The 22,496-nt window shown below is 42.7% G+C and overlaps 1 protein-coding gene across 3 annotated transcripts; it reads right to left on the bottom strand.

The window, feature by feature from the left end:
* Positions 1-3,236: 3,236 nt before the first annotated feature.
* LOC105061176 (NADH dehydrogenase [ubiquinone] iron-sulfur protein 6, mitochondrial) lies at positions 3,237-21,538 on the bottom strand. Of its 3 annotated transcripts, none has more exons than XM_019846014.3 (4): positions 21,257-21,532; positions 4,512-4,596; positions 4,252-4,413; positions 3,237-3,647 (listed from the first exon to the last, which is right to left on the bottom strand). In XM_019846014.3, exons 1-3 carry the CDS (start codon positions 21,368-21,370, stop codon positions 4,304-4,306), a joined length of 309 nt encoding a protein of 102 aa, XP_019701573.1. In that variant the 5' UTR covers positions 21,371-21,532; the 3' UTR covers positions 3,237-3,647; positions 4,252-4,303. The 3 variants fall into 3 exon arrangements, with proteins under 3 accessions (XP_019701573.1, XP_010943451.1, XP_010943452.1); XM_010945149.4 differs by having other exon boundaries at positions 3,237-3,596; positions 21,257-21,531; XM_010945150.4 differs by lacking the exon at positions 4,252-4,413 and having other exon boundaries at positions 21,257-21,538.
* Between the last annotated feature and the right edge of the window lie 958 nt (positions 21,539-22,496).

The raw sequence follows: 22,496 nt of genomic DNA, 5'->3' as shown, positions 1-22,496 counted from the left end.
GCGAACCTCGCTGTGGACTCAATGTGGGCTGAATCTCAAGGTATCAAATCCTAACAATCTCCAACTCGACTCGATATTCGGCCTCTTCCAAACTCCGAGAGCTTTTAGATCTCCTCGCCCCCATGCCCTAGGACAATCGCCTACTGATCATGGATGGACAAACATGGGAGTCGAGCCAAGCTGCTCGATCCCATCTCTGTCATATGCTGTGCTCCTCCTGATCTGAGATCTGCTCGGGGCATCGTCCTACGACAATAGGAGTCTCACCTTGCGATGTCGCCTCTCGTCCTCCCAAGTCTCCTGTCTCATGCCCGATCCGCCTCCTGGAGCTCCACCTCGCTCTGGGCTCCACCTGGCTTCCGAAGCTCCACCTCGCACTGGGCTTCCTGTCAAGTAATAATGTCCTCTGCTCTCCTTCTTCCCTTCCAGCACAATCCTATCGTCGCGTAGCACCCTCAGGATTCCTCCACCAGCTACCGTCCTGTAGCCTCTCGAATCCAGTCTGCTAAATGAGATAAGATTCCGTCTGAAATTGAGTATGTATCGGACCTCTTCCAATCTCCTCACTGCACCATCATGTATCCTCCAATTGACCGTCCCAGTGCCTTTGATCGCACAGCTCGATCTATCCGACAGATATACAGTGCCTTCACTGTTCTCTAGGGAGTCAAACTGCTCCTCTCTGCAACATATATGATAGGGGTATACAGAATCTAATATCCACTGTTGGGAAGTAGATACCTCATCAGATATCTCCAGGACATCTCCATCTGAATCGCTGCCGGCCGTCGCTACAGCAGCCACCGTCTGATTTTTGAGTTGAGGACAATCTCTGGCTAAATGCCCTAACTCCTCACATCGGTAACACCTGATTTTGCTCAAGTCCCTCCTGGACTTAGACCGCCCTCGTTACGATCTTCTGTCGCTCCGTCTACCGCCTCTTGCTCCTCCAGAAGCCACCAAAGCTGAGCTACCGCCACCTGAGCTCGAAGCTGGATTCTCTCTCCTGAGAACCTCGTTCTAGAGTATCACTGCGGTGACCTCGTCCATCTTGATGGTGCTCTTCCCCACCAGAGGAGCAGTCACCAAGGACTCGTACGAAGGGGAACCGATGCCAGCAAAAGCAGCGCCCTGGTCTTCCCTCAACATTCTTGCCAATGCTGAGGAGGTTGGTGAGGATCTTCTGGAAGTGGCTCAGATGCTCCTGCACGCTCTGTCCCTCAGTCATTCGCAGTTGGTAGAACTGCCTCCAGAGGAAAAGAGTGTTGGTGAGAGACTTTACCATGTACAACTCCTCGAGCTTCGACCACAGCACCATCGGGGAAGTCTCGCTCAGCACATGGATCACCACCTCATCCGCCAAGTACATGCAGATGGTGCTCATTGCCTGCATCTGTAGCCGTTTTCAATCCTGCACCTCCATGGTGGTCGGCTTCTCATCGCACAAGAGAGCATCGATTAACCCCTGTTGGATGAGCACGTCCTTCACCCTTGCCTGCCACAAAGAGAAATTGCTCTTACCATCGAACTTGTTGATCTCTAACTTGATTGTTCCTATCTTCTCCATCTTCAATCTTGCTCACCACCGCTGCAATCTGCGTCCTTATACCGCTTTGCTTTGATACCACTTGTTGGGTGGATGTCTGGCCAGGACACCACCTCCCAAGACCTTTTCAGTACCATGCGATGCAGCAGGAAGAAAGAAGAAACAAAACAAAACAATCAAAATACGTCGATCAGCCACAAAAGGGCTCGCCTTCACGGGACATGCAAACTTCACTATAAAAAAAAAAATTTACAAGAGGAGATCCCACCCTCAACCCTCGTACACCCAATTTCTCTCTCACCTGAAGTTCTCCTCACAAAAGCTCTCTCTCTTGGAAGACCCCCTGAACTCCTGAAGTGACCGACGTTCGCTGTCCAGGAGCCTCCTGCTCCTTCTCTCTCAGCGCTTCAGCCTCTCTTTCTTCTCTCGGGTTCCGTACGGTGCGTCCTCCGACAAAATCAGACCACTCTATTTTCTTCTGTGCCTCACAAGTCCTTTTAAAGGGCTTAAACCCAATTAGATTAGGTTTAAGACTCCTTAATCAACCCATATAAGGACCTGGATCGTTGGATCGAGAACCAGATCAACCCACGCCCTCCGATCGCGCTCCGATCTATGGAATAGTATCGTGGACCGTGAGAAACGCATGAAAAATGTCCACGCGGTCCACAGGCCCAGCTGTGGACTGCCCGGTCCACAGTGGACCAAGGTATAGGCCCAGGCAAGGCGCTTGAGCCTGGGCTGGCCCGCGCGCAGGGCCACGCGCCCGCCTGGGTCGTGCGTCCCGCACGTTGGCTCCTCCTGGGCCGCGCCGCCACCGCTCCGCCGGCCCGCCACCGACTGCCGGCGGTCTTCTACCACCTCGAATCTCGTGCCGACTTCAAAAGCTCGTATCTCCTCCATCTGAGCTCCGTTTCGGATGATCTTGATCTCATTGGACTCCATTTTTCACCGCTAACCTCGCTGTGGGCTGAATCTTGAGGCATCAAATCCTAACAGAATCTAATACAACATTTCCTAGACATGAGTACAAATAGAAAAAGGTGAGAAATGTGATGAACCTTGTGATATCTTGTGACATCAGAAGAGAAGTTAGCAACAAATTATAGTTACATAACAATAACAATGTCAAAGAGAAGAAACAATCAAGTCTGAACTGAAGCATGCAGCAATAGCTTCAAATTTGATAGCAGTGCAATTTATTTTTGTATGTCATGGAATGCTCCTCATGAGCATCTTCCTTTCATAATTTTGTATATGCCACGCAATTCATGGGCTACAAGTATTTATTTTTCTTTCTTCTACCAATCCTTTAAAATTTCATAAGCTTATTGACAACGATATAATTCTTTTAAGTGTACCCTGCTAGGGAACAATGTCCTTATTGACCAGTCTGTAAAGGACCAAGTTTATTGACAACGATATAATTCTTTTAAGTGTACCCTGCTAGGGAACAATGTCCTTATTGACCAGTCTGTAAAGGACCAAGTTTATGAAGAGAAGAGTCGTAGGGCTTGGGAATCAGATCCTAGAGTTTCACAATTTTGTAAAGCCATGCAAGATAAGTGAACTTTTAGGTTCATGCTCGCCAGACACAAAATGTTTTGGTTTGGAAGATCTATACAAATAAAAAGATGCGGCACATTTCTTTCTTCCGAAAGTTGGATTTCAATTTTGAGAAGATAGAGGATGTCCAAATTAAAACATTGTCTATAATGATTCTCATTTTGATGAGAAGTAATCCTAATACAGATAGAAAAAGTTGAGGTTGAAAGAACTTAGAAGAATTCAATCAATTACATGATTTCCTTTTCTTTTCTGCAAAATTTTCTTCATTGTCACCTGATGAGGTCCAGATGTAAACAGGCTTAGAATGATTACGTAGTTGTGCTACAATTACCGGAAATTGGCCTGCATGTACAAAGGAGAGCTGTCCACCATCTATTCTTGCTCTTGAACTGTAGGTCTTTTCGCTTGATATCATGTCAGTGTCCATTTAAATCTGTGGACCTCTAACTTTTGCCACTTTATTCTCAGAGAACTGCACGATCTGAAATTTGCATGGCAGCCATTATAAAATGAAAATTGTGGGCATTCATCCCTGTTGTAGCAAGGTGTCAATAAACAAGAAATCGAAGAGACAAGGAACAATGCAAACACATAAGATTTACATGAAAAATCCTTAAATCAAGGGAAAAATCATGAGCGGAGAAGGACAAAAATTTTCACTAACTTTAATCGTAAAGATTATAAAGTACTAGAGAAAAGAAAACCCTAGAAAAGCACTCACGTCTTCAAGACAACATATGTCGTCAAAATAGATGCACCGAGATATAATCAGAATTTAATTGGGTCCATACCCCCAATAAGTTGGAAAGGCCCCTATTATCTCTATGCCCAGTGCTAATCTAAATACAAAACATCTCTACAATCCCCCCTCTCCGATGGTAAATTGTCAAAAAAAAAAAAAGAGAAAAGCCTCATGAGTTTACTTTCATGGCTATCCCCATCAAGAAAAGAAATGCACGTTTTGTAAGGTTATTAACTTATTATACAACCATCAAGAATAAGCATTTTGAAAGAAGAAACGATAGTCAGGTCTCCAGAACATTAGTCATGTTCGCACAAACAAGGACTTTCACAAGCCTAGCATGCAAATCATTCTGACGGTACAAAAAAGCAAAACACAGAGAAGGGTTTCTTACTGGGTGGCATGATTTAAGATCATCGTCATCAACAAGTTTCAGATAAATCCCCTTAGTAATGATGATCTTGAAAATAACGGAGGCCACAATATTTGCATACTGCCGGTTCCTCCAGATCAAGGCAAATAAACTCAAGTGGGTGGCCAAGGGCAGGATTACTATCTGTAATTGATCGGACAATGCCATGATGTGAGCATGCCTATTAATGGAAAGCAGGAAAAATAGGAAACAGTTCTAGAACAAAGATGGGGTTTTTTAACCTCCTCCACAGGCAACAATCCGGCCTTCAACTTTTATTGGACGGACTTCATTAATCGATTCCATTGGAGATTTCTTACTGGTATCCTGTACCATTCATTAAAAAAAAAAATAATTTAAAATATGCCTGAAATTTTGACCAGAGATATTCCATTCAAATTTGTAAACTTTTAGTCAGTCATGCGGTAGAAACAAACACTCCAATCATACACAAATGAATAGGTCATAATTATCAAGCAAAGGTCAAAGGATAAGTTGCAAGTGCAGCAGAAAATAACAAGCCCTCAAAAAAAGAAAAAAGGAATTATATATATAATTCTTTGTATCAGGCAAACCACCATTGAATCACACTATGGATTGGTTTTCTGAGGACATGGGATATACACCCCTAAAGCTCAGATAAATGAGAACCAAGAACCAACCACTTTCACTGTAATCATAGGTTACCGAACAAAGAGTATACAGTAATCCTATTTTTATAGGATGCTCTTGTTTGCCAGATCAAACATAAAGTTCTGTTATCACTCGTAATACTGCCAGTCAGTTAAAAGTATGCCAGCCAGAGTTCTAAGCTAAATAGTGCTTCCCCCACTGCACTAATCCGAGTTCTGCCTGACTAAATAATATTGACATGGCAGCTCTCTTTCAATGATGAAAGTGGCATGGCCATATGAATGTTGCCTGGTGTTGGGGTAGGTCCTCATCATATAACTGACCTCAATCGAGGCCTACCTCGGCAAAAGCCGACCTCATCGGAAGATCGTGGTTTTCAGAAAGCCGATCTCACCAGGAGACCGATCTCGTCTGAATTCTGAGGTCCGTGAAGGTCTGACTTCAACATCACCTGGATGTGGCGACAGTCCAAATTGAAGACTACATCAGCCAACGATCGGCCTATTTCTCTAGCGATTTCGATGAGAAACCGATGTGCTTGCCTGTCGCGACAGTCCTGATCCATAAATCGGATTCTTCAGCTGCCTATGACGCCTGATACTTTAGGTTGGTCATCTACCAACCTGACTTACCAACCCTACTTAGCGAGCCCGAGACTACTGGCACAGGAGTCACTCACCCCGGACCGCTTCCAATCCCTTTCATCTTACTCCGGCTAGTGACCGACCTGGATATCGATATCGACCAAATAGCAGGTGGTCAAGTGAGGCTGCCATACAGTCACATCGAGTCACATTAAGTTGCGTCATCCTGAGGTCATACTCTAAGCGGTTTGTTCCACGCCGTGATAGGATGCCACAAAATTATTAATTATGCTACATGCGCATGATAAGGCCTGCCCCCGTGACTGCTGACACGCCAAACAAAAGGCATGCCTGCTGATGAGGCCATTTAAAGATGCCCCCATGCAGCTCCATATGACAGGATATTATCAGAATACATTCCTGTCTTTTCATTCTTCATCCTGCTCTCTCTATAAAAAGAGGTAAGAGAAGACCTCAGGAGGTATGCATATTCCAATACTCAGAGCTTAAAACTCTGCCTCACTCGCTTCACCTCTTGAGCTAAGAACTGACTTGAGTATCAGAATGTCTTCACCGGAGCCATCTCCGGCACGGGCTTTTCTTGCATGTCTCTCTACTACCATCGGACGCCGCCGGCCGACTTTTTCGTACGGCCTGAGTTGATCTTGCCTCTATTCATCACACCACGAGCCCTCACTTCCGTTCTCAGCCCTCTTGACTGTGCTCTCTCTCTGACGAGCAGTCTTTCTCCACCAGTTTCTTGCCATTCCGCACTCAGGCGCGATGATCCGACTATCCCACCGGAGATGAGCCGCAACAGTTTGGCATGTCAGGAAGGGAGAGGAGAAACATCCTTTTAGGAGTTACAATGACCAAAATGAGAGCGCAAAATGCTACCTTTAGCTCCGCTTGACGCTCATCGTGGCGTGACGCGCTTCCAGTGACTTTCAAGGAGCCAAGTGCCTCACGATCGGAGAAAACAGTAGACCAGCAATAGCTTGTCACCTTGATACAGCAAGTTAGAGCACTGATGGAGGCTATCCACAGTCTCCAGCAGACTGCGGAGCAGCATCAATGGCAGCAATGGCGGACAGAGGATCTGGCGCTACGGGACGCACCCTCCAGGTAGAGTCTCCGACTCCATTCTCCATCCCACCACTTGTCTCGATGCTCCCACCGAACGACTTTTCAACCCATCCGACGATCGCCACAACCTGACTTTCGACGCACTCTGCGTGCCACTTCCGACGATCGTCGGTCCCCTTCCCCTCGACAAGCTTCACACAAGGGGAAGAGGCTGCGATCTCCATCAAGATCTTCTTCCGGAGAAGGTTCTACCTTCGGATATTTCAAGCATCTCGATGAATCTTAACGGCGGCTAGATGAATACGATCTCAAGCTGAAGGAGTTTGATCGCCGCTTGAATCGACTCCAAGTGAACAACAAAAATCCTACCGGTGAGCTCGGCATCAGCACCCATCCACCCTTTTCTCAACGGATTCTCGACGAACCGATTTCAGATCGATTCAAGATGCCACAGGTGGAATCGTATGATGGCTCCATCGATCTGCTCGACCACCTCGAGAGCTACAAAGCTCTCATACTTCTTCAAGAGGCATCCGACGCCCTCCTTTGCATCGCCTTTCTGATCATCCTTAAGAAGATCGTCCGAATGAGGTACTTCAGACTTCAATGGGAGAGTATCCATTCATTCGACCAGCCCAGATAGCTCTTCTTAGCATACTTCGATAACAATTAGAAGGCACCAAGGATATCCGACAGCCTTTTTTCTATTAGACAGCAAGATGGAGAATCTCTATGAGACTTTGTGGCGCGCTTTAACGTTGTCAGCCTGGAGGTCCGAGACCTTGATGAGTCGATGGCCATCGCAGCCATGAAGCGAGGACTACACAACTCCAAGTTCACCTATTTTCTAGATAAAATGCTTTTCTGGATGTTTACCAAACTCCTTGAGCACGTGTAGAAGTACATCCGAGCCAACAAGGGTGAGAAGGACTGATGTCGATCTAAGGGCAAGGACCTGAAGAAGAAGATCAAGAAAGAAAGAACCTCCGTGGGAATCAGCTGAGCCCGTGTTGAGTGGGAGGCCCCACCTTTCCGACCAAGTCCGAGGCCAAAGAACTTCAGCCCCAGGTATGATTCCTACACCCCTCTAACTACTCTTCGTGCATAGATCCTCATAGAGATAGAAGGAGAGGACTACCTTCGACGACCCCAGTCGATGAAGATAAAAGCAGCATTCCGTAACCGAAGGTGCTACTGTCAGTTTCATCATGACTACGGTCATGACATCGAGAGGTGCATCGAACTGAAGAATGAGATTGAGGATTTGATAAGGTGGGGATACTTCGGGAGGTATGTGCGGAACCGACCTGCGCAACTACCTAGTGACTCAGCCTCAGCCGCACCCCGATGAGGAAGTTCACACTCAACCTACGGCAGACGTGATCAATATGATCTCGACAGAACCAATACCTCTAGAAACCGATGACTCAGAAAGGTCCCTCAAACGTCAGCAATTAAATGACGACATCGTCTTCTCTGAGAAAGATCTGCAAGGAGTCCAAACTCCTCATAATGACGCTGTTGTTGTATCCATGACGGTAGCTAATTATGATGTAAAATGATGTCTTATTGATAATGAAAGCTCAATCGATATATTTTTTATTATTTTTTTTTGAATGTAACTTTCTATTGATCGACTTAAACCAATCAATGCTCCTCTAATCGGGTTCACTAGCGACTCGGACAAGGTAGAAGGGGAAATAAAACTTTCTGTTATTACCAGACGACCACCTCATTAATCGATCGTGCAACTCAATTTTCTTGTAGTCTGAGTTCCTTCCACCTACTGTTATCCTGGGATGACCTGGGCTGAATGCTCTCCGAGCAATCATCTCAATGTATCACTTGCTCGTGCGCTTCCTGATAAGAAAAGGAATCAATGAAATAAGGAGAGATTAGCAGCTGGTTCAACAATGTTACTTAACTATGTCAAAGAAAAGAAGCCTACTGAAGCTCTTCCCATTGACGATGGGCTAGACTAAAGAGAGAGAAAGTTGAGGAGAACCCGCAGAGCGACTCACCTCGGTGCCCCTCAACGAGGAGAATCCGACCAGAACTATTTAGGTCGGATCTTCCTTAAGCAACAAACTGAGGGAGAAGCTAATCAACTTTTTGAGGAAGAACGTAGATGTCTTTGCCTAGTCTACCTCAAACATGCTGGGCATCCCACCTAATGTAATTATCCACCGACTAAATATCGATGTCAAGTATAAACCGGTAAGACAAAAGAAAAGAAATTTCATTCTCGAGCGACAGAAGACCATCGATGAGGAGGTCGACAGATTGCTAGCAGCTGACTTCATCCATGAGGCGGCCTATCCAGATTGGCTCGCGAATGTTATGATGGCCAAGAAAGCTAATGGCAAGTGGCAGATATGCATCAACTACAATCTGAATAAAGTTTGTCTGAAGGACAGCTTTCTACTACTCTTGATTGATCAACTGTTCAATGCCACATCGGGCCATCAGCTACTCAGCTTCATAGATGCCTTCTTCAGCTACAACCAGATCTAGATGGCATTAGAGGATGAGGAGAAGACGGTGTTCATCACCAACAAAGGCTTGTGTTGCTACAAAGTTATGCCTTTTGATCTCAAAAATGTTGGGGCTACATATTAGAGGCTGATCAACAAAGTCTTCAAGAACTAGATCAATCGCAATATGGAAGTCTACATCGATGACATGCTCGTGAAGAGCAAGAAAGCTGCTCTCCATATCGATGACCTGGAGGAAGCTTTCGATGCCCTGAGAAGATATCAGATGACACTGAACCCGGCCAAGTGTGCCTTCAGCGTCACATCAGAAAAGTTTCTTGATTTCATGGTGATGAAGCGAGGCATTGAGGCCAACCTCAAAAAATCAAAGCGGTTCTTGACATGAAGCCACCAACCTTTTGACGAGATATCGAGAAGCTGGCAGGATGCGTTGCATCTTTGAGCCGGTTCATCTCCAAGTCTGCAGAATGGTGTCTCTCCTTCTTCAAAACCCTCAGACAGATAGACTTCACTTAGACAAAAGAATGTCAGAAGGCTTTCGACGACCTGAGGTGGTACCTAAGTTCTCCTTCACTTCTGACAAAGCCAAATACTGACGATGAATTACTCATGTATTTGGCTGTGACTCCTAAAGCCATGAGCTCGATACTTATTCGAGAAGAAAATAAAGTGTAGAAATCGATCTACTATATAAGTCAGATGATGCATGGGGTAGAAATTAGGTATCCCTGAACCTTCACGATCATCACGATGACTCAGTGATTGCAACTTTATTTTCAGGCCCACTCAGTGAAGATCCTGACCGACCTCCCCCCGAGTTCTCTACTTCAATGATCAGACACCTCGAGAAGGATGGCCAAGTGGATGGTTAAACTCAGTGAGTTCGATCTCTCTTATGTTCCGCAATCCTCGATGAAAGTTCAGATACTCACTGACTTTGTTATCGAGTGCACTTTGACCGACGACAGCCAAGTCGAAGATCGCTCCCAAGGAGAAACTTTAGAGCCTGCATGAATTCTACATATGAATGGAGCCTTAAATACCCAAGGCTATGGCATGGGTCTCATTTTGACCAATATTGATAGGATTGTGATCGAGTACGCCCTTCGGTTTGGCTTCAAAGCTTCTAACAATCAAACTGAGTATGAAGCTTTGATAGCCAGACTGAAGATCACTAAAGATGTCGGTGTGAAACATCTAAGGGTGTTCACCGACTCATAGCTAGTTGTTAGATAATCCTAAGGAGAATATAAGATTCGAGATCCAATTCTCTCTAGGTATCTATAGAAACTCAGATCTTTGTAAATAAATTTTGATTACTTCAAGGTCTACCATATTCTCTACTTAGAGAATGCCCGAGCTGATTTTCTATCCCGACTCATCACAACTGGCTGTAGCGAGTTGGAGAGGATCTTCATCGAGCACCTCGAAACTCCAAATATTGACTTCGAGGAGGAAGTTCACTAGGTTCAAGTCGCTCATGAACCGAGCTGGATCGATTCGTTTGTTAAGTTCCTGATCAACGAAACCTTGCCGGCTAATCCTACTAAGGCACGCTAAATGAGGAGAATGGTGGCCTGGTACGTGATCATCGATGACCAACACTACCAGAGGTTGGCATCTTTGCCCTTGCTCAAGTGCCTCTGGCCCTCCGAAGCCGACTACGTTCTTTGGGAGGTGCACATGGGCATTTGCGATAACCACTTGGGCAACAAGTCGCTATCCTACAAGATACTGCAACAAGAATATTATTGACTGACCATGCAGAAAGATGCTGCCGACCTTATGCAGAAGTGCAACCAATATCAGAGGTTTGCCAATGTCCAAAGACTTTCGTCAAGTCAACTCATGACCATCTCGGCACCATGGCCGTTTGATTAGTAGGGAGTCGATATACTCAATCCTTTCTTGTCTATCAATGGATAAAGGAGGTTCATCATCGTGGCCATCGACTACTTCACCAAGTGGGTGGAGGTTGAGCCATTGGTGCAGATAACGGAAAGAAAGACCACCGACTTTCTAAGAAAATCCATCATCTGCCGCTTTGGTTTACCCCGAGCGATCATCACCAATAATGGCCGATAATTCGACAACATCAGGTTTGAGAAATTCTACGTAAAGTATCACATTATCCGTAGATGTACCTCGGTCGGACATCTGCAGTCTAATGGAGAAGCCAAAGTGACCAATAAGATAATTCTACAAGGCCCAAAGATAAAAATTGATCAAGCCAAAGGATGCTGGACTGACGAACTCTCCAGCATCCTATGATCTTATCAAACGACTCGGATCCTAACCGGAGAGACTCCCTTCAAACTGACATTTAGGATCGAAATTGTGATCCCGATTGAAGTCAGCCTACCTTCGACTCGAGTGGAGCACTACAACAAATGGACCAATTCGAACAAGTGACGAGTTGACCTGAACTTGCTTGATGAGATTCGAAGACAAGCTCAACTGAGGATGGCTTTCTATCAGCAAAGGATAGCTCGGTACTACAACTCTCAAGTTAAGCCCAAGATATTCCAAGCTGGAGACCTGATCCTTAGGAGAGCCAAAGTCTCTAAATCGACCAAGCAAAAAAAGTTGTCCTCGAATTGGAAAGGTTCCTACAAGGTTTTTGCAGTTCTACGACCTGAAGCATACAAGATCGAGAGCTTGGATGATTCATCGAATCTGGAACATCGAAAAACTTCAGTAAGGGAGATCAAAGTCAGATTCCTAACCTACAGTTAATCGATATGCGGCATTGGGATTCTCACCTTTAGATATATCAAAATCCTACAGTGGTAGACTTATCTTACACCTGTGGACTAGTTAGATTCAGCCTTGATATATGAGCAAGGTCCCTTAGCTTCAATTGCATTACTAAGTAGGGGTACGGCGGGCATGCTTCCTTCAAAGACAACCTTTGATCCTAGCAAGTAATCTCTTCCTTCTTACCGCAACAAAGCATCAAGTGGGGAAGCTTTCACATATTATGATTTAGATTCTCTATTTGAGCATTCCCACTTCAAAGATGAGGAAGATTCCCCTTATTTTCTATGCCTTACCGAGGGATTTTTTCGGCTCTAGCTACAGAACTAGAAGCGAATTAGCTTAGCTTTCGAAACAACCAGTGAAGGATAAAGTTGTCCGTCAACAGGTCAATTAATTGTCTATTTTTAGGCTCTACCTGTAATTACAATATCAAATGATGTATTATCAATAGGAACATCTTGTAAATAAAAATTTTTCTTTCCTACAATTCTATGTTAAACAACTCAACTCTCGGAGGCTTGATCCTCGATCGAATTAGAGGTCACCTTGATTAGATCCAAGATACGATGACGTAAACCCTTGGTTAAGGACCAAGGCCGCCTCGATGAGATTCGATGCACAGTAAGCGATGATGCTCCTCTACAATAGAATGGCCTACAATAAAAATACTCATCAAGGCACCAAGTCATCTCAGCAATTTTTGAGATGCAATGCGGTCAAAACATCAACGAGATGCTAGGTCACCTTAACAAAATCTAAGGTATAGCAACAGTAGTACTGATAGGACACGAGGTCACCTCAACAAAATCCAAGGAGGAGCTCCTAAGATGTCATTAAGAAGCCCCTCCAAAATGAGTCGACCATGACCTCGACCTCGACGAGACCAACACTATAGGGGGCAAGCGACTTGGGATGTTCCTCTGACTTGGAATACTCCAAATGTCAGCAACTTAATAGCTAGTACCTGACAAGACATTATTCGACTTATATCCATTTAACAGAGCCATGGAGTCTAACAACTATTAGCATGCCAGCTATGGCTGAAGGGTCGCTAGAGTATAAGCTATAATTCACAGTGCAGACCTAGATGAAATCTGACCTTATTCGGCTAATGCCCATTTAATGGAGCCATGGAGTCCGACAACTGTAAGCACATCAGCTATGACCAAAGGACCGTTGGTGTATAAGCTACAGTTCGCAGTGTAGACCTAGACAAAACCTGACATTATTCGGCTAATGCCTATTTAACAGAGCCATGGAGTCCAGTAACTGTTAGCATGACAGCTATGGCCCAAGGGCTACTGGAGTATAAGCTAGAATTCGTAATGCAGACCCAGGCGAAATTCAATGTTATTCGGCTAATGTTCATTTAATGGAGCTATAGAGTCCAGCAACTATTAGCATGCCAACTATAGCCAAAGAGCCATTGGAGTATATGCTTCAGTTCGTGGTGCAGACCAAGGCGAAAAAAATTGTAGTTAGTTGGCTTGTCCCCGATTGACCAAGGATCAGTTGATCTGAAATGAAATGGAGATATGACCGTGCTCCACCTCAACCATCATGCTTCGAACTTGATGAGATGCTCCGCAAAATAGTGACCCACATCCGGAAACAACAAGTCCGTTGTATGCAGCTTTCAGAGACGGTCGTCAGGAAAAGCTACACGGGCCCACACATCGGTTAACTCCTTTCACTTGATGAAGATTATGCAATCAGACTCAAGAGTTGGGGGACAAGTATTGGAGTAGGTCTTTGTCACATAACCAACCTCAACCGAGGCCCACCTCGGCAAAAGCTGACCTCATCGAAAGATCGTGGTCCCAGAAAGTTGGTCTTACCAGGAGACCGACCTCGTCTGAATACTGAGGTTGGTGAAGGTCCGACCTCAACATCATCTGAACGTGACGACAGTCCAAGTTGAAGACTACATCAGCCAACGATTGGGCCTATTTCTCTAGTGGTGTCAGTGAGAAACCGACATACTTACCTGTCATGGCTGCCCTGATCCACAGATCGGATTCTTCAGCTGCCTACAGCATCTAATACTTCAGATCAGTCATCTATCGATCTGACTTACCAACCCTACTTAGTGAGCCTGAGACTGCTGGCATGCAGGTCACTCACCCCAGATCGCTTCCAATCCCTTTCATCTTGCTCTGACTAGTGATCAATCTGGATATCGACATTGACCAAACAGCAGGTGATCAAGTAAGGCTACCTGCAGTCACATCAAGTTGCATCATTCTGAGATCATACCCTAAGTGGTTTACTCTGCATTATGATAGAATACCACAAAGTCATTAATTATGCCACATACGTGCGATAAGATCCATCTCCACGATCGTCGGTGCATCGGACAAAAGGCATGCTTGCTGATGAGGCCATTATAAGATGCCTCCATGGAGCTCCGTATGACAGAACATTATTGAAATACATTCTTTTCCTTTCATCCTTCATTCTGCTCTCTTTATAAATAGAGATAAGAAAAGATCCCTAGGAGGTATGCACATTCCAATACTCAGAGTCCGAAACTCTACGTCACTTGCTTCTCCACCTCTTAAGCTGAGAACTAACTTGAACATCGGTGTATTTTCATCGGAGCCATCTCCAATGCTGGCTTTTCTTGCAGGTCTCTCTGCTGCCATCGAACGTCGTCGGCTGACTTTTTCATCCGATCTGAGTTGACCTTGCCTCTGTTCATCGCACTGCGAACCCTCACTCCCATTCTCGGCTCTCTCAACTGTGCCCTCTCTCCGGCAAGCAGTCCTTCTCCATCAGTTCCCTGCCGTTCCGTACTCAAGTGAGATGATCTGACTACCCCACTTGAGATGAGCCACAACACCTAGTTTCCACTTTATGATGCATCAGACCCATTCTCTACTCATCATCCTATAAGAAAACAAAGTAATGTAAAGACTTTCCATGCCTTATGACCTCATTTAATTCTCTAAATGTTGTCACGAGTCTCTATGTATGGCATTCATGATGCTTATGCTTACACTTTCTAGAAATTGTAGAGATCGATATGGGGGCATTATCGAACCGCACCGACAGTCGGTCGGCATGAGATTCGCTGCCAGTTCTGCTTTCCTTGCATCATACTATAACATACTAGGCGACACAGGGCATATCATATTGTAGCATCCCAATACCATACTGTTATGTGGTATGGGGGCATACCAACACAACAGCCAGATGGTAATAGTATGGGACCTAGTACCGAGATGATGTACCTCGATCCATAGGACTTTATAGTTGGTGGTTCTCTTGTAGCATGACCTTCAGACAGTGCATCAAATGATGAAGAGCAGACACCTATTGTATATGGTCAAGGGCCACAGTTTAATTTCTCTTTTACAAGTCCTGGCATTGATTTACTAAGTTATAAGGGTGATCAAATAAGTCAACTATATATCTAGTTTATGGAAGATAGAAAAAAAGGGAAGCAACTTCATTACAAAAATCAGATGTCACCTTGCCACCAATTGAGTCACAACTCTTTGCAAGTCTTTCATCTAAATTAAGAGCTACATAATTTTCATTTTCATTTTCCTCTTCCAAACCATTCTTCATTATTTTTGTATCTCAATTGAATGCACTATTAATGTTGTAATATTAATTTCACTAATACTAGTTTACATTCCATTGAGGGCCTTTTCTCCATTCAACAAAAATGAAATCCAAAAAAGGGAATGAAGTAATTGGCATTCAAGGATTGCTATCTCAATATAAGAAAGATCCCAAAGTTCCAATCCATGATCATTCTCTCATTATTTATGCACCGGTAACTCCAGAATTCATGATATATTATCTCAAACAAATTAAGCTCCAGGGGTCAACACAACTAAAAGAACCAACTTTGATAATAGATCATACTTCCTAATTCTCTTTTTATCAAGAAAAAAAATCCTTCACCTTTCCAAACATGATATGATTAAAAATCAGATGGATAAAAAAAATAGATGTCACAGTAGAATCAAGATGACCAACCACGTGAGCTGCACATAAGTCTTTAATAAAAATAAAAAGAAAAAGAGGGAAAGTTAGTTGATGAGCTATTATTTTGTTAGCTGGCATTTCATTAAAAGTTGTTAGGATTCTGTTTTGTCATTAGCTGGCAATTTGTACATGATTCACTATAAGTACTTATATCATGAGCTGAGAATTATAAAGACAATTCCTAAATTTCTACTACATTTCTTCTCTCTCTCAACATTTCTTCTCTCTCTTTCTATCTCTAATTTCTAAAATTTTCTCAATTGTTCTCGAGAATTGTTCTTCATAATTTCCCAATTCTCCTGATAAATTAAGATAGAATTACTTAAATTTTCCTCAAATTCTTATGATTCTAGCTTCACTATATCAAAGTGGTATCGGAGCCGTCAATACCTTGGCTTGAGCTTTAACAATGGCAGAAGGTACTAAGGGCCATGCCATTAAAGAGGTAGAAGAAGCTCTCAACAAGAAGATCAATGCCTTAGATCCCAAATTAGAGCAGATGCTCAGTGCCATGAAGGATCTTTTGTTGGAAGCCACTCAAAAGAAACATGAAGAAGAAAATTCTGGGGGTGTTTTCACTTACAATGCTGAGAGCACACCAGATGCTCGATGAATTGCTTCACAAAATGATCAAGAAGGTAATTCTTTTGGATCTTCATATTCATGTGCAACTAGGCTGTCCAAGATTGATTTTTCCTACTTTAATGATGAGAATGTGAAGGAATGGGTCTACAAATGTGATCAATTTTTTCTAATGGATAACACCCCAGAAGATGTAAAGGTTAGGCTAGCTGCCATCCACATGGAAGGCAAGGCACTACAATGGCATCATGCCTTTGTAAAGTCCATGCTTACCACATCTTTGCCTTCTTGGAAGGAGTATGTTAAGGTGGTTAGTGATATATTTGGTGAGGTCTATGATGATCCTATGTCAGAACTAAAAACCTTGCATCAAATTGGGTCAGTTAAAGAGTACCAAGACCAATTTGACTCAGTTCTCACAAGGGTCAGTTTACCTTAAGAATATTTGGTGAGTTGTTTTGTGATTGGGTTGAGGCATGATACTCAAATGCATGTTAAGATGTTCCAGCCAAAATCTGTTAGGCATGCTTATGCTCTTGCTAAGCTCTATGAGGCTGCTCATCCTTATTCTGTTTCCAACCTCCAATACAATTCCTCTACCACACCCAGAAACCAAAATATTTACCCGAATACAGCCCCTCTTCACAGAATAAATTTGAAACCTTACCTAAACACACCATACCCTTCTGTTAAACTACCAAATAAATCTACCAGACCTCCACTTCTACCTAAACCTATATCTGCTACAAATTTCTACAAACCTTTGACCATGGTTGAAATAAATGACCAAAAAGCAAAGGGATTGTGCTTGATCCATGATGAACCATATACACCTGGCCACCATTTGAAGCATAAGAAAGCCCAGATGTATTCCATGGAGATTGAGGATGAAGAGGAAGATAATGTTGCAGATATGGAATCCTTAGTAGTTCCAGGAGACGTGGTTGGATGACTGATGTTCCAAAATTTTTTGTGAATGCACTATCTGGGGTATCAACATATCAAACTATGAGAGTCACTAGTTATCATCATAAGAAGGCTCTGCATATTCTTATAGACAGTGGCAGCGCTCACAATTTCCTGGATTGCAAGAAAGCTCAGAAACTGGGGTGCCAGTTCACAACCACTGATCCTCTACCAGTAGCAGTAGCAAATGGAAGCCAACTCATGGTTATTGCTTAAGTTAAGGGGTTTCAATGGCAGATTCAAAAGACCATCTTCCAGGCTGATGTCATGGTCTTACCTCTGGGATGTTGTGATGTTGTATTGGGTGTGCAATGGCTGGCTACATTAGGTCCTATCAATTGAGACTTCAGCAAGCTTACCATAAAATTTTCAGCAACAAGTAAGAAACATGTTCTTAGAGGCTCTTCACAGTCTTCCCTTAAGTTCATCAAGCATTAACACCTGAACAAGCTGTTAGTTCATGGGGCTCAGCTTGCACTTATTCAGATTTGTCCTGCCCGCTCTATTGGAGAATTAATGCAGCTATGTTCTATCCATGCACATTCTGATATTGATACCATACTTGCCGCTGTTTCTGACTTATTGCTTAAGTATAATGATATCTTTGAAGAACCAAGAGCTCTTCCTCCCTTTAGACCTGATCATGATCACAAAATTCCCTTGATGGAAGGTTATAATCCAATCAATAAAAGACCGTACAGATATGTTACATATCAGAAAGATGTCATTGAAAATTTGGTGAATGAGATGCTACAGTCTGGAGTAATCCAACCTAGCTCTAGTCCCTATGCTTCACCAGTGGTCTTGGTGGGAGAAAAGGATGGCTTTTGGCACCTCTGTGTGCACTATAGGGAGCTCAATAAAAACACAGTCAAGGATAGGTTCCCTATTCCCTTGGTTGAAGACCTCATGGATGAGTTAGGGGGTGCTGCAGTGTTTACTAAGATTGACCTAAGGGCAGGTTACCACCAGCCTAGAATGGATCCTGCAGAGTGTTCAAGACTGCCTTTAAAATCCACTCAAGGCATTTTGAGTATCTGGTTATGCCCTTTGGCTTGACAAATGCCCCCTCTACCTTCCAACACTTGATGAACACCATCTTTCAGCCTTATTTGAGAAAGTTTGTCTTGATTTTCTTTGATGATATCCTGACCTATAGTGTTGATTTGGAGGCCCATGTACATCATCTATCCTTGGTGTTTTCTCTCTTAAGGCAACACAATTTGTTTGTCAAGAAAAGCAAATGTTCTTTTGCTGCTCCAAAGGTAGAATACCTAGGACATTTCATTTCTAAGGATGATATTTCTACTGATCTTGCTAAAATTGCTGCTGTTCAACGATGGCCTCTTCCCACCAATATTAAGCAATTAAGAGATTTCCTAGGCTTGACAGGCTACTATAGAAGATTTGTCAAGAATTATGGGCAACTTGCCAAACCTTTTACCACTCTCCTGAAAAAGGATAGTTTTGATTGGAACCCTGCTGCCACCCTTGCCTTTGAACAATTGAAAGCTGCCCTCACATCTGCTCCTATTCTTGCTTTGCCTAATTTTGTCAAACCATTTGTGATTTAGACAAATGCTTCAAGCCATGGTATTGGTATAGTTTTGATGCAAGAGCCTCATCCTATTGCTTTTATTAGTAGAGTTTTAGATCCTAGACACCAGGCTCTGTCAGTCTATGAAAAAGAACTCCTAGTTGTCATTTTTGCAGTCCAGAAATGGAGGCACTATCTTCTTAATGGGCATTTCATCATGAAGATTGACCAAAAAGTTTGAAGTATCTCTTGGATTAGAGGCTATCCACACAGTTCCAGTTGGATTAGCTGGCTAAGTTGCTAGAATTTGATTATGAGATCCAATATAAGCAGGGCAAAGAAAACATAGCTGCTGATGCACTTTCTAGGGTTCAAGGGGCTGAGCTGCTCCTCATGGCTTTAGATTCTATTTTTTCTTATATGTATTCAAGAATTCAGCATAGTTGGCAGTAAGATCCACACCTTCAGCAGCTCATTACTCAGCTATAGAGCAACTCTTTTGCTCATCCTCACTACACTTGGTCTAATGCTTAGCTCAGAAGGAAACATAAATTGGTGGTGGGTGCTGACCCTACCCTCAGGCATACAATCTTGACATGGTTGCATTCTTCTCCTATAGCTGGTCATTCAGGTAGAGATGCTATTCTGTAGAGAGTTAAACAACTCTTCTATTGGAAGGGCATGACCAAAGATGTGCAGAACTTTGTGAGGAGTTGTGACACCTGTCAAAGGTGCAAGTATAACACTGTCGCTTCCCCTGGTCTGCTCCAGCCTCTCCCTATTCCTGAGCTCATATGGAGTGACATTTCTATGAACTTTATTGATGGTCTTCCTTCTTCCCATGAAAAAGATGTTATAATGGTAGTGGTGGATAGACTTAGTAAGGCTGCTCATTTCATAGCCTTATCTGACCCCTATTCTGTCTTGATTGTTGTCTAACACTTTATGGACCATGTTTTCAAATTATATGGTCTTTCAATTCCATTACTAGCGACAGAGACTCTGTTTTCCTTAGTGATTTCTGAAAGGAGCTTTTTGCTATTCAAGGAGTGGATCTACAGTTATCTTTAGCCTACTATCCCCAGACGGATGGTCAGACTGAGGTAATTAATAGATGTTTGAAAACCTATTTGAGGTGCATGTGTGGGGATGTCCCTACTTGGTCTAAATGGCTTTCTTTGGCAGAATGGTGGTATAATACCACCTTCCATACTGTAGCCCAAGCTACTCCCTATGAGTTAGTATATGGTCAACCTCCACATATTCATTTAGCTTACCTTTCTGGAGAATCCAAGGTGAACTTGGTTGATAGAAGCCTCAAGAAGAGAGAAGAAATGATCCAACTTCTCAAATTTCACTTGCAAAGAGCTCAGCATAGAATGAGACAACAAGCAAATGCCCATAGAACATATAGACATTTTCAAATTGGTGATTTTGTTTACTTCAAATTGCAACCTTATAGGTAGGGCTCTATGGTGCATAGAACTTCACAGAAATTGGCTCCTAGATATTTTGGACCTTACAAGATTATAAATAAAGTGGGTGCAGTGGCTTATCCTCTTGAGCTTCATCCTGGTTCAAAGATCCATAATACTTTTCATGTGTCACAATTAAAGAGGTGTATTGGCTCTCATAGTTCTTCTACTACACTTCCTTCTTATACTGATTTTGAAGCAATTATGGAATCTAAGGCTATTCTAGACAGAGCTCTGGTCAAAAGGGGAAGGCAGGCTGCTACAAAGGTGTTGGTGAAATGGAAAAACAAACCCATTGAAGATGCCAGTTGGAAATTCTACTATGACCTGAACAAGAAATTTTCCTCCTTTAACCCTTGAGGTCAAGAGTTCCCTTAAGGGAAGGGGTGTGTTACAGGAGAATCAAGATGACCAACCACATGAGCTGCACATGAGTCTTTAATTAAAAAAATAAAAAGAGGGAAAGTTAGTTGATGAGCCGTCATTATGTTAGCTGGCATTCTGTCAGAAGTTGTTAGCATTCTGTTCTATCATTAGCTGGCAATTTGTACATGATTCACTATAAATACTTGTATCATGAGCTGAGAATCATAAGGACAATTTCTAAATTTTTGCTACATTTCTTCTCTCTCTCTCTCTCTCTTTCTATCTCTAATTTCTAAAATTTTCTCAATTGTTCTCCACAATTTCCCAATTCTCCTGATAAATTGAGATAGAATTACTCGAATTTTTCAAAAATTTCTGTGATTCTAGCTTCACTGTATCAATAGATGAAACCAATAGACCAAAAGAAATCCAAGCACAATGAGATCGGATCGAAAGAGATGAAAAGATGAGATTTTTACAGCAAAATCTAACAAAATTAGATACCTGCATCCATTTGGCGGTGTGCTTGCTGACGAGCATGTTGATTGCCCTCGCCTTCGAAATGGCATGGAAGAGATCGAGGGTTTTTAGGAGGTGAGGAACCCTTTTTGTCGCCATGGCCGAGAGAGGCCAGAGAAGATGGGAACAACAAAGAGATTTAAGCCCTCAAAATTAGAACTTTTAAAACGAAGGAATTACTAATAGCAATTTCTATAAATATTTATTCAAAAGTGGGCAGAATATTTCTCCTTACTACTGTCGTTCTACTATTCCGCAACATGTTGTATGAGATCGTGTACCTTTAGGGTCCAGTTTGATACTTCGATCCCTAGAGAACAAATTAACTTTTAGGTGCTTGATTAGACTCCCGTTTTACCATTAGTCCTTGACCTTGCTTCTTTTAGTTCAATGTTTAGTCATAGATATATAACTAAATCTGGTTTAAAAACACAATTATTTGTTTTTTCTATAAGGTTGTGCTTGCTTTTTTTTTTTTTTTTTTTTTTTTTGCACATTTGCAGATGGATCTGGAACTAAAAACAAATTAATACTGAAACCAGATGGGAAATAAAATATTTGCTCAAGAAGGCTTCAATATTAAATTATGATCAACCCACTTTCATTGCAAATCTTAGCTTTGAAGAAATGTTGTAAGATCTAGATGAGTTGATCTAGTTGACCTGATGGACCTGCAACCTAAAAGCATGTACGAGTTGGGTCAGTTCGAATGCTAACATCTCAAAATCCTATGCAATCTATTTTGATCTGAGCCTATCAATCCTTAACCATTTCAAGTCAACATAGTTTCAATCGTATAAGTAAATCATTTAAAAATACTTGAATAAAAAAATATTTTATCATTTATTATTAAGGATTAGGTTGGGGTTCAGGTTATGCTATCGTAGTAGTATATTCGATGATGCTATGCTCATTTAATGCTATCAAGTGAATACAGTGTTATTTTGATTATTGACCCATATTTATCTAGATTTAGAACATCAATTAATAATTGGGATCTCCATTCATTGGAGCCATCTCAATTCAAACTGAGTTCCCTACACAGGTAATATTGCTGCCATAATCCGGCTCGACTAGAATGGCTTAAAGGATACTGATTGATCCGCTCGATTCATAATGGCGGAAAATTGAGTATTAATTCTTCTTGGAGAGTTGTGAATCGGTATACACATTAAAGAAGAGAAAAATTCATCAGATTGATTTCAATCAGGTCCTTCAATGACTG

Source organism: Elaeis guineensis, chromosome 12 (assembly GCF_000442705.2).
Source record: "Elaeis guineensis isolate ETL-2024a chromosome 12, EG11, whole genome shotgun sequence".
Taxonomy (NCBI): Eukaryota; Viridiplantae; Streptophyta; class Magnoliopsida; order Arecales; family Arecaceae; genus Elaeis; species Elaeis guineensis.
This window is presented reverse-complemented; position numbering and strand designations above follow the sequence as displayed.